The sequence below is a fragment of the Rousettus aegyptiacus genome, unplaced genomic scaffold (genome assembly GCF_014176215.1).
Source record: "Rousettus aegyptiacus isolate mRouAeg1 unplaced genomic scaffold, mRouAeg1.p scaffold_m13_p_13, whole genome shotgun sequence".
NCBI classification, from domain to species: Eukaryota; Metazoa; Chordata; class Mammalia; order Chiroptera; family Pteropodidae; genus Rousettus; species Rousettus aegyptiacus.
In genome coordinates, this window is record NW_023416288.1 from 16,780,227 (window position 1) to 16,793,569 (window position 13,343).

A 13,343-nucleotide genomic window follows, 5' to 3' on the forward strand; every position below is an offset into this window, starting at 1 on the left:
CCAGGGTTAGAAAACACTGCATAGGAGCACAGAATGAGTGTGAGAGAAGTGGTTAGACATTAATCTGGATGGGCAGGCGTGTGACAGAGTCTTAAGGGCCCTGTATTCAATAATAACGAATTGGAATTTAATTCAACATGCAGTGAGGAGAGTTTTCAAAGGCTAATGAAATAATTAAATCTATGAGAAAGGCTAGCTTGGTGGCAGTGTGACAGATAGGTGGGCAGGGTGTAGAGCCTAAATTGGGAGAGGAGGCTACGAGCCCAGGGATACATGGTGAGGACTTGAACTAGGGTGGTTGCTGTGCAAACAGGAAGGATGGGAATGGAAAACGACTGAAAAGGACATTTAACAGAACTTGATAAATGGAATGTGTAGGGTGATGAAAGAGGGAAGAGTTGAAGACCACTCCAAGATTTCCCAGCTAAGCAACAAGATGCAATTTGATGATGTCATTAACTGATCAAAGAATACAAATGTAAAGATAGAACGGAGCAAGTAGAAAAAACCAATTGTTTCCATCTATGATGAAACTGAAGTTCCTTGTGTAGGCCATGTAGGTGGAGCTAGAATAGCAAGAAACAGCAAACTAAGATCTAGAGTTCAGAAGAGAGGTTAAGGTTTGAGTGTCAACAAGATTTTTGGTAACAGTTGAGACCATAGGAATGGATGAAATTGAACAAGGCATTGCCTATGTATCATCGAAGTACTTAGCACAGAATTAGATCAGGCTTTATCATTAAACTTACTTAACCACATAAGCTTAATTTTAATAAAGCTCAGGCAGAGCACCATTAAAAATAAGCAGAAGTTAATGTGAAGTGTAGATGATGCTATATTAAATTATCTGCAATCTGTAGGAGAACTTTAAATAAGACTATGTATATCTGAACTTACTTAGAACAGATCAGTCTATCTAGCTTGGAAAGATTAGTTTCTGAACTTGTTACATAGCAGATTAATAAATTACCTCATCTATGATATCAGAACTCCCATAAATAAAACCACCAGATATTTGTTGATCTACTTCCTACAATGTAAAGACAACATAAATATATCATTAAGCCAACTCATAAAAAATACAACATGAACTTAATAAATGCAACTATGAATATCTAGAGATTGTCATTTAATCGGTGTATCTATGTACATATGTGCTTGTGTGCCGGGTAGTTTTGTGTAACTTACTTAACTTTAATAATCCAAATTCATTATTGGGTCTGGAATTGCTTCAACAGAAAACCAAAACCTAAGATTCTCAGGCCCCACTACTTTCAGAGAGTGAATGAACTTGTCTAGCGTGAGTCTCTGCGAAATCCTCATTTTTAAGAGGTACCCAGGTAATTATTATGCAGGGCATTCAAGAACTATACTTTGAGGAATACTAGTTTATACTAGATCCATTTTAAACTCTAAAAGACATACTGAGAAATGTTCACAGATTACAGAAAAATGTTTAAATAACACTTTTATGGCTTACGTAGAAAATCTATTTCTTTATTCAAATCATGTTGACTTTCATGTATATTTCGAAATGACAAAGTTATATATAACAAAGCTATCTGTATTTTAATTTCATCACATTCCACGCAATTCTTTATCATTTACCAAAAATAATTTTTTTATAGAGCTTACATTTTTTTCTAATATTATACAGACTATCAATCTATACTTTTTTCTGTGTTTCCCTGAAAAATAAGAATAGCTTATGAGGATATTATATGAAACTAATTGGTATATTACACACCAAACATAAGTACAGATTCTGTACAATGTAACAGTATACATATATATTACAAGAGACTAAGTGCCTTGTTAAAAGTAATAGTTTAAGAAATCTTTCATGGAAAAAATCTGTATGACAAAATGTGGTGGCTTAAGTATCAGCTGCTTTCCTCTCATGAATTTCTTTCAGTAGGCATTAACTGTCCATTTAGCTTCATTAACAGTTTTACCACGAGGCCAGCCTACAAAAGTAAAATATGTTGATAATAAATGTGAAACCTGTTAAATGAGTAAATGACATACATGGCAGTGGGTAGTTCCCTAGCTATTTGAAAAGAAACTTTCTTATCAGGAGACAGCTTGTCAAAAATAGACTATTTGCTCAAGCTTTTGAAGGGATTTAAGAAGTGACCTACTGCATATAACTAGTGGCTCAGATAGGATACTAGTCAAGAAGAGGGAAAGACTACCTCATAACTTGATAAAAGAGATAGGGAATACTGATCAGAATCTTTTTTAATGTCAAAAAAAAAAAAAAGTTTCCTTGTTGTAAGACTGAAATAAATTATTCAGATAACTTTCTGGCTTTGTTTGCTTACAAAGGCCTGTCATTTCTCCTTGGTCTTAAATATTTTAATTTCAAGTCATATTAGCAATTTTCTTAAAGTAAAATATATTGTCAGAAATAATTTTACTAATATAGTAGTTTATTATTAGAAGTCCAGAATAATGAATAAGTACTTACCTGTTTTGTGTGTACTATAAAGCTCATTTTATTTTCCATACTATGGATCTGAAAACATGTGTCAGCATCTCCCAACTGCCACATGAAACAACCATACTTAAGACTGATGAGTAAAGCCTACAACATAATTAGAAATTGTTATATTGAAATATATATTAAAAACATCTATCTTCTCTTACTATCTACATTTATCTAGACAGGTCTAATTGTAGAATAAAACCTATTCGAAGTGAAACACTAACTTCACACAGCCTGTAGTACAGTTACATATATGGTAGCCTCTCAGGAGACTAAGAGCAATGGTATTCTTTGTCACAGATTGACAAAAATTTCTAAAGATGCCATTTCTGTAGTATGTATGTGCACCTTTGTACACACACAGGAATATTATTCAGCCATGAGCAATAAGGAAATCCGGTCATTTGCAACAACATGGGTGGACCTTGAGGGCATTATATTAAGTGAAATAAATCAGATAAAGACAAATACCATATATCACTTACATGTGGAATCTAAAAAACTGAACTCATAGAAATGGAATAGAATGATGGTTAGCAGGGGCTGGTGGGTGAGTAAAATTAAAGGGATGTTGGTCAAAGAGTAAAAACTTTTGGTTATAAGATGAATGAGTTCTAGGGACCTCAATGTACAGCATGGTGATTATAGTTAATATTCTACTATATACTTGAAAGTATATAGTAGAGATCTTAAATGTTCTCACTATAAAAGGGAAACGGTAATTGTGTATTGTATTGGAGGTATTACTTAATGCTATGGTGGTAATAATGTTGCACTCTATAAGTGTATCAAATCAGCATGTTGTATACCTTAAACTTATACAATGTTATATGTTAATATATCTGAGGTAAAGCTGGGGGAAAAAGGATTTCCATTATATTAGTGACTTTTAAGAAAATTAAATGTACTACAAGTTTTCACTCTCTGCATTTAAAACAATTCCATATAATTTATTTAGTACCTTTTGAATATTCACATAGTACTGTCAGATCTAAAATTTATGTAATAGGGGTAATATGTTGATGCAGGCAATTTCATCTCACTGAAAATAAGTATACAGATATATATTTATTGTAAAAAATAAGTATAATTAAAAAATTAATAATATAACCTTCATAAATTCAACAGAACTATTGAGCAACCTATTCCTACATTTACTAATATAATGGTATATTTAAGTAGACATTCAATATAGTCTTTTGATTATTTTTAAATAATTCTCTCTTAGCAGTAACTTGCATTTTCTTGCCCTAAAAATCTATTTTTGCATACACATATACAAAGTGTTCATCCCATCCTTTAAAATATGTATGTTTAGAAACATTAGGTCTATGGCCATGCTACCCTGAACACGCCTAATCCTGACTGGTCTTGGAAGCTAAGCAAGGTCAGGCCTAGTTAGTACTTGGATGGGAGACCACCTAGGAAGACCAGGTGCTGTAGGTGTAAAAAAAAAAAAAAGAAAAGAAAGAAACATGAAACATTAGCTTTCAATGATTAACAGTTCTTAACACATTGACTGTAAATAATAAACTAAGGATATGCTAAAAAGATAATGGTTTAGGGCATTTTAAAATTGAAGTTCTATAAATGAAACAGTATAATTAATTTACATGAATGTATATCGTGTATAATGGGAAACTAATGGCATTCTTTTTTATAACAGAATAGCTATTGTAAAATATAACTTTATCAACAGGATGTGCTAAAATAGCTATTTACCAATATGCATACTGAATCATTGAGTCAAGATATCATAATACCTTAAACTGCCTATCTTTCTGATCAGTCACTGGAAATTTGTTTAATCAAGAGGCAGGAAATAATCCTCAAAACTGTTCAATATAAGAAACAAATACATCTGTAGTATAGCAACTCAATTATATGGAAGTCGAATTATCAATAAAAGTTCCGAGACCATAAGTCAAATATAAGTATTGTTATTAAAAGACAATGTGCAGGGAAAAGGAATTCTTGAGAAATAATGAAAACGGCTAGACTTGAAGAGCCAAAGAGTCCACATGGTTTTAAGAAATCTATCTGCTTCAGAAGGAAAAAGTAGCTCTCATTATGAGGTAAAACCTAAAGGGCAAGATGTTTGGTGAGGGAAGCACAAGAGAAATGGCAGGGATAGTTGAGAGCAGAAAAGGGAAAACCACAGAAGTCAGAACTATATAGCTGACCAGGACAGATAGGAGAAACAGGGATGGCACAAATGATTAAGAAGAATGGCACTATGTGGGTATTTAAATAAGCAGTCTTATTTTAGAAGGCTATTATAGTCAACATCAAATGATATCAGCAACGAGCAATCTAATGCCTAGGAGTAGCAGTGGTACTGTTAAGGTTGAAGATATATCAGCAGGTACAGTTCAATTACGTAGACTGCAATGCTTTCACCAGAGTAAAACAATGAAACACAACACAGTCTATTCATCTATTCAACAGCATCAACATTTTATGTAAGTAGAACAGACAAGTCTCTGATGAGCACATGAAACTGGCTGAGCTATATATTTTCTAATGGGCAACTTTCATTATTTCAAAAAGAAACAAAATATAGAAGGTAGAAGTAATAGGTATTAAAAAAAAAAAAATCCACAGCTATCTCCTATGGCTTTTCCTGAGAATCTCTAAAGCTATTGTGTCCCATGTAGAGTTTTAACTACAAATGAAGATATGTTTGCAGATGAAGATGTTGACTCTATTTAAGCAAGCTTGTCAAATTCAACCCTAGCAGATCCTGGTGAACCTAAGACAAATGAGGACAAGCTGATTGCTCCTACCTTTAATGATTAGAAAATGTAATCATCTTAGAACTTTTTTACGTGCTATTATTAGTGGCTTACAGAACCCAATACAATGACATGAACAGAAAATATTGCTCCCCTTGGGTTCAATCACCTTTTTATATACCCAAGGACAGCATTTCTATTTATATTTCTGAAAACTGAACATCTTACCCTGAAAAAGTACACCAATAATATTATCATCCTCTGTCTGATACTATCTCACTTAACTCCTAGACCAGAATATTATTCATAATATGAAATGTTATAAGATATTGTTGAACCATTATTTGAATACTATATAAAACTTTTTACTGTTGCCTAAACTGGGAATGGTACCAAATGTCAAACAAAATAAGTTTAAAGAAAAGGCTCAGCGTTACTCCCACAGAATCACCATCCAGTTCAATGAAGAAAGATTTGTAGATACTGGTATAAAATGCTCTGAAATAGTAGAGGAAAACTTTTTTGAAATGGTGAGGAGAATTTCTCCATTATTTCCTTTAATAGGCTTAGTACGTACAATAGAAACAGAAAAGTGGTTACAAGCTACCAAGAACCTATTTTGTGTAAGTGAAACAATTTATACAGAAAGTGAGCAAATGACCCAAAAGCAAGCTGACATCAGAGACTTCAAAAAGTCAAGTTCCAGGTCAATTACTAAAGTCAGCCCTTATTCAGCCCTATGTCCCTATATATTCTCTATCTTCATTCACAGGCCTATCTAATAGTACAGAGAGAATGATTCCACATGTAAATGAGATAAAATGCTATTTGTCTTTCACTGTCTAACCATGTCATTTAGCACAATGACCTCAAGGTCCATCCATGTTGTTGCAAATGGCAAAATTTTATTTTCTTTTTTGTGGCTGAATAATATTCCATTATATACAATACACGTATACCACATTGTCTTTAGCACTCATCCATCAATGGACATTTAGGCTATTTCCATATCTTGACTACTGTAAATAATGTTGTACTGAGCATGGTGGTATATATATACTTTTAAGTGTTTTCTTCTTCTTCAGATAAATACCCACTTCCTCCATTTTTATACAAAGGGTAGCTTATTACATATGGTTCAGCACCTTGCTTTTTCACTAAATATATCTTGGAGATCATTCTACACAAAAATATTCTTCATTCTTTTGTATGGCTGTAAGGTATTTAGCCCTCAATTGATAATGATGAAATCTGCACAACCCCCTCTACCAATCTTTTGCTATTACAAATGATATTGTAATGAATAGTCATATATGTGCCATTTCTAGATTTTTTTCATGGTACTGTTACTTTAGATATTATATAATGTGACTGGTCAATAACAGGTGAAAAGTTGAAAATCTACCTTAGTTTCCATGTTGAGGAGATGAAGTCCTTTTATATTCACTCCTACATACACAGGTATGACTTTATGATTGCTGGGGCTTGCCTTTGTAAATATCTGTCCTGTGAAAAAAGCTGCTCCATATGTAGGAATTTCCCAACAATTTTGTAAGAACATGCGCTGAAGGTGATGCATTTCTTTACTGACACCCTCACTTGTACTAAGATTCTAAAACCAAATAAAGTAAAATAAAGAGATGTGAAGGAGAACATACTTTTGAGAATCCAAATAGGTCAATTAAGTAGTTTCTAAAATCAAGGATGTCCCCAAAGAATAAAATCATGTGACATTATCCCAAGAGCAGTTTTTTTTGAGGTCTTATATTAAAAAAAAATACACACACACACACACACACGAGTATGTGTATCAAGGTCTAAAATATTGTTTGTCTATTCTATTAGCTTTTTATGGGCAGAGAAAGTGTATTATTTCATGATTTTTAATCTCTGGCCCTTACCACAGTATCCAGCATATAGGAGGTATTCAGCAAAAGATTCTACATTATTAAAAATAAAAATGTCTTGCTAGTTTCAGTCTCAGACATGTGAACCAGAAGACCCATTTTTAATTTCAGGACTATGTATTTTATGTACTCATGTTAAAATAATACTAACAAAATTTCAAGTAGGCTATAAAATGTCTTTTTAGTTCTATTAAACAACTTACCTTATATTCATGAAGAATTCGGTTTGTCCAGTGAGGTGCCTTACTTTTCAATTTGGTAATAGGTACGATGGATTTCAGATTTTCTTCACTGTAAGCAAATATGTCAACATCTTTTAAATAAATCATCTTCAGTAGCTGAAGTAATATAATCATTTAGACACAAATAACTTTAAGCAACTTGATTTTTGAGCTAAAAATACATTATAAAATATCAGGGAACTCTAAAAATTCTAAGCAAAAGCCACAATCCTAACATTGCTCAATTTAGAAGAATATTTCTTTCAATAACCACAAAATATTTTTGAAAATTGAAAACCACAATAAGCAAACTTTAAATGTGCTAAAATCTGTTTACTTTTCAACATAAAAACACAAAACTAGTTTTTGTGGTGGGAATTCTTAAATGCATCCACTTTATAACATTTTCCTACTAATTAAGTCAGGTTTTAGTGAACTTCTTTAAACATATAGTAAAGAAAGATAAATTTAAAAGTATAAGGATTATCAAACTATAGTCAGATATAAGGAAAACTCTGGAGACAGCATATATAGTAAGGGATGCTTTACCATATTTTTTCCCCTCTTATTCCATGCCTGTATTATGGGTGTCCCTCAGTATCCATGGGGGATTGATTACAAGAGACTAAAGGAACCCCAAGGATGCGCACGTCCTTAGTCAGCCCTTCACATGCATGAGTTCGATCTGTGATTGAATTCGTGTGCAGAACCCACAGATATGAAGGGCTAACTGTATTTAATTCCAAACCAATGTATAAATATTTCTTAAAAACATAATATTTCTAAACTTTCTTGGTTAAACTGAATCTTTAACACTGAACAAGACCACACCTTTTGTTAAATACTTACTTTAAGAAACCTTGCTTGTGTTTCTTACTCTCATAATTTCCATAAACTATTTGCAACAGTAGACTTGCCAATGTTATCAGTTTGGCATCAGGAGCTGTATAAAAGCCCTTCAGTAAATTATATCTGGCTTCATCAAAGAGAATAAGAATAGCCAGTGGGTCTTCAATCTTAAAAGAAAAAGTATAACTTGGTTATTAGGCTATGATTTTGTTACAGGTGTACTTGTCCCTTTCTAATATAGAAAAGCAAAAGCTACATTTTTATATATAAATAAGCTGTTATTGCTTAAGAGCAGAGGTTGACAAATTTTTCTATTAAGGGCTAAACAGTAATATTTTAAGCTTTGTGAGCCATATAATCTTTCACATTTATTCAGCTACTGTAGTGCGAAAGGAGCCAGACAAAACATCAACAAACAGATGTGGTTGTGTTCTAATAACTTTATATATGGATACTGAAATTTGAATTCATAAAATTTTCATGACATGAAATGTTCTTTTGAATTTTTTTCAACCATTAGTAGCTTGTAAAACATACAAAATATACAAAAATAGGTAGCAGGTCAGAAATAGCACCAGGCCATAGTTTACTAACCTCTGATTTATAGTCCAATAAAATTTTCATAAGTTTATGGATATGGATAATTTCTAGCACAAGTTTACTTAAATTCTTTATATTCCTCACACATTTTTCTATTATCTATGCTTCGCACAAAATAGTAGTGGACTTCAAAGAAGGTAAAAGGTGTGTTAATTCCCAGAAGGGTATATGTAGTTTAAAAAGGTTTAAGATGAACATTTTTTTTTTAAATACTTTGTACTTTCAAATAACATGAAAGGAGAGCATACGACTTTTTTTTTAGGTTTTAAAAACTTCAAAGTTTCACTTTATCTGATAAGATTAACAAAGATTGAAAAATGCTAGCCTACAGAATATATTTGGAAATAATCACCAATTATGGACTTTCTGCATGAATACTTAAAATATTTCCAAATATAACTTACAATGATTCAAATTCCTATGGTAAAGATTATTTCTGTCAGACTAGCTAAAGTAATACTTACAATATTCCATATAACATTAAAAAAAGCAATTTCATGGGGAAAAAATGATGGAGGGGATTATTCTAGATTACAAGAGACTAAAGAGATGATAAATACAAAGCACGGAACCTTGACTAGATCCTACAAATGGGAGTTATAAAAGACTTTGAAATAATTAGGAGAATTCTGAATATGGACCTGATATTGAAGGTTATGGAAATATTAATTTCATTAGGTTGTAAATAGTATTATAGCATATAGGTATGCTCTTGGGACATGCATGTTGAAATATGGAGGGGTGAAGTGCCATAATGTCTGCAACTCTTAAATGAAGAAATGAAAAAAATGTAGCAAAAATATCAACAGTGTTTTAATAAATTGTATACAGTGTGAATTTTATAACTTTTTCAACTATCCTATAGGTTTTTAATGTCTCAAAATAAAATGTTGGAAAAAAGATTGAAAAATATACTTTTCTAATAAAAACTGACTTAGTGATTTTGAAGAGTTTGAGTAAAGAGTTATAATTCCTAATAGTATTTTCAGTGAGTGTTAGTTAACAGGTGTTCTTTGTAAGTTAAATCAGGCTATTTCATCCTAAAAGGATGATGGTAACCAATAAATGCAATTCTTCTATTTTCCAGATAATACAAATAGCAATTCCTTAATTTCAAAATGAGTGAAACAAGACAACTACTTTACCAGATGATCATATTCTGATTTACCTTCAGTACTTACTAAATCTTTCACTTGAGCCCACTATCATTTATAACATAATTATGTAATTTATCATCCAAGTATTATCATCATTGCTCTTTTTCTCTAATAGCCAACTTTTAAATATTACTTAAGGTGGAGCAGAAAGATAGAATGAGTATATTTAGATTATTTGAAGATTTCATGGATCTCATATTTTTAAAACTATGGTAAATATATATAACAAAAAATTTGTCATTTTAACTATTTTAATATATAATTCAGTGGCATTAATTACATTCACAATGTTGTGCAACCATTTCCACAATTTTTTCATCACCCAAACAAAATCTGGAACCATTAAGCAGTAACTCCTTATTTTCCCCACACCATACCCCTGTGGCAACCACTAATCTAGTGTCTTTATGAATTTTCTTGTTCTAGATATTTAATGTAAGTGGAATCATATAATATTTATCTTTTTGTGACTGGTTTATTTCACTTAGCACGTATTTAAGGTCCATCATTGTTATGGCATGTATCAGAACTTTATTCCTTTTAATAGCTGAATAATATTCCATTGTATGTATATACTACATTTTGTTTATCCATTTATCTGTTGATGGACTCTTAGTTTGTTTCCACCTTTTTGGCTATTGTGAATAATGCTGCCATGAATACTAGCAAGCAGGTATGTTTCTTATTTTCAGTTCTTCAGGTATATAATATAGTTAGGAGCTGGATCATATGGTAATTCTACTTAGTTTTTTGAAGAACTACTTAAATTATTTTCCACAGTGGTTGCACCATTTTACACTCCTACCTGCAATGCACAAGAGTTCCAATTTCTCTACATCTTCACCAACATTTGTCATTTTCCTTTATAAATTTTTAATATTATAGCCATCCTAGTAGGTGTTAACTGGTGTCTCATTTATATATCTTCGCTAGAGAAATGTTACTCAAGTCTTTTGCCCATTTTAATTGGGTTGTCTTGTGTTATTGAGTTGTAGGAGTTCTCTTTTAAAAAATTTATTGGAGTGACATTGGTTAATAAAATTATTTGGTTCAAGTATACAATTCAATAAATCAACATCTGTATATTACATTGTGTGTTCAACGCCCAAAGGAGTTCTTTATATGTTCTGTAAACTCTTATCAGATATATGATTTGCAAAAATTTTCCTCTCATTCTATAGGTTTTTTCACTTTCTTGATAATGTCCTTTGATTTACAATGGTTTTCATTTTGATGAAGTTCAATTTATTTATTTTTTGTTATTCATGTTTCAGTGTTACACATAAAAACCCACTGCCAAATTTAAGGACATGAAGATTTACCCACATGTTTTCTTCTAAAAGTTTTATAGTTTAGTAAGTTTTGAAATGGGGACATGTGAATCCCCCAACTTTTTTTCTCTTTTTTCAAGACTGTTTGCGCCATTCAAGGCTCTTAGCAATTCCATATGAATTTGAAGACTGCCTTTTCCATTTCCACAAAAAAAGCTACTAGAGTTTTGTCAGGGATTGCATTGAATCAGTAGACCACTTTGCTAGTATATCATCATAACGATATTAAATCTTCTCATCCTGGGATAAGATGGGATGTCTTTCCAGTTACTTAAGTTTTCCGTAATTTGTTTATATTTTTATAGTTTTCATTGTACAAGTCTTGCACCTCTTTTGTTAAATGTATTCCTAGGTACTTTATTCTTTTAATGTTATCTAAATGGATTTCTTAATTTCTTGTTTTGGATTATTTGTGCTGGTATATAGAAATAACTGAGTTTTGTACCCTACAACTTTGCTGAATCCATTTATTAGCTCTAATGGCTTTCTTGTGGATTCTTTGGGATCCAAAATATAGCATCATATCCTTTGTGAATATAGATAGTTTTACTTTTTCCTTTCCTATTTGAATGCTCTTTTTTGGGAGGGTGGGACGGAACAAGCAATTTCTCTGGCTAAAATGTCTAGTAATATATTACATAGCAGTGGTGAAAATAGGCAACCTTATGTTGTTCCTGATCTTAAGAGGAAACCCTTTCAGTCTTTCACCACTGAATATGATGTTGTCTATTTTTCATAAACACCATTTATTGCATTGATGAAGTTCCTGTCTATTCCTAGTTTTCTGAGCGTTTTACCATGAAAAGGTATTGGATTTTTCTCAAATGCCTTTTCTTTGTCAATTGAGATGATCATATAGCTTTTTCCTCTTTCTGTTTCTGATTCTAACACATTTTAAATGAATAATCAAGATTTTAGTTTTGGGTCCATTTTATACAAATTTTTATATAACTCCCAGCATATTTGGCTGAAGCAATCAAATTTATCTTGGTTTGATAATATAAGAGGGATAATATGAGTAGTCAGGCATAAAATATTTACCAAGTTTGGACATGTCATTGAAATTTTCATGTGCCAAAATTTGCTAAGCCTTGTTTAATATTTCCTTGAATAAAGAATCAGGAAATGCATTGTATTTAGTTATTAGATCTTGGAACTCCCCCCACTACCCCAATTTTCATAGCTATCACTGTACTTAGATCATATCTAGTTTAACTTGTAATATCTCTCTTATGTTTCTTCCTTGCCCACTCATTCTTCAAATGGCATTACCTCATCTCTCCTCTAACATTTCCAGTAATTCAAATCCAAACATACTTGTTTGGAATAGATCTTTTTACTAAATGTAAACTGTTTTCTACTTTTTTACAATCTATATAGTTCTCTGCTTGGGGGTTGAAAACAGCTACTTACTGACTGTTGAAAATAATTTTTCATGTCTCCTTTGCAAATATAATATTCTCCACCTAGAATGTTTTTTTCTATTCTCCTCCCACACCAAATATTATCTCTTTGCTCCTTTGAAATCTACACAACTGATTAGCCCTTTATTAAGTTTATCTTTGACACTATACTTCCTTTCTAACTATTTTATTTTTTCTGTATAATCTTTCTTCCACCTGGTTGCTAATTCTCTTTAGGATAGAGTCTCTTATTTTTTCTGTATTCTAAGACAGTGGAGGTAAAAATAGAAAAACCATCGAGGGGCTTTGTAAGTAGACTGACTCAAACTCTACTACTTACTTACCACAGGGATGTAAGGACTGAACAAAAAACAGAAGTAAACCCTACCTATATAGAAGAGCACAGTTTTTGCTTCTAGTGCTTACAATAAGAACTTATGAATTTTGTACATTTAAATGGCTATAAATTAGATTTCCAAGCAAACCTTTTTTTCAATTTCCAAAGGAAGTCTCACATCTCTTCTTAGGAAAAGCTGTGGTGTTTCCCTTTGGGGATCCAAATTAGTCAATTCAGCAAGTATTTCTGGCCAGTCCCGAACATGTTGCAAAGGTTTATGATAAGGTTTGAGTTGAAGGCCTGAAAAACATCTTT

General features: G+C 31.9%; 1 protein-coding gene and 1 pseudogene across 3 annotated transcripts in view; one reads left to right on the top strand and one right to left on the bottom strand.

Annotated features, from left to right (window-relative positions):
* Positions 1-1,467: 1,467 nt before the first annotated feature.
* KRIT1 (KRIT1 ankyrin repeat containing) overlaps positions 1,468-13,343 on the bottom strand; it is a 32,949-nt gene continuing 21,073 nt past the window's right edge. For all 3 annotated transcript variants that reach the window (XM_036230341.1, XM_016161300.2, XM_016161297.2), the window contains 6 exons: positions 13,177-13,328; positions 8,201-8,367; positions 7,334-7,421; positions 6,629-6,835; positions 2,471-2,587; positions 1,468-1,967 (listed from right to left, as the gene is read on the bottom strand). In XM_036230341.1, the coding sequence (XP_036086234.1) occupies positions 1,899-1,967; positions 2,471-2,587; positions 6,629-6,835; positions 7,334-7,421; positions 8,201-8,367; positions 13,177-13,328 (800 nt within the window). In that variant the 3' untranslated portion in view covers positions 1,468-1,898. The remainder of the gene's footprint in view (positions 1,968-2,470; positions 2,588-6,628; positions 6,836-7,333; positions 7,422-8,200; positions 8,368-13,176; positions 13,329-13,343) is intronic.
* Positions 3,816-3,934, top strand: LOC118611042 (annotated as a pseudogene).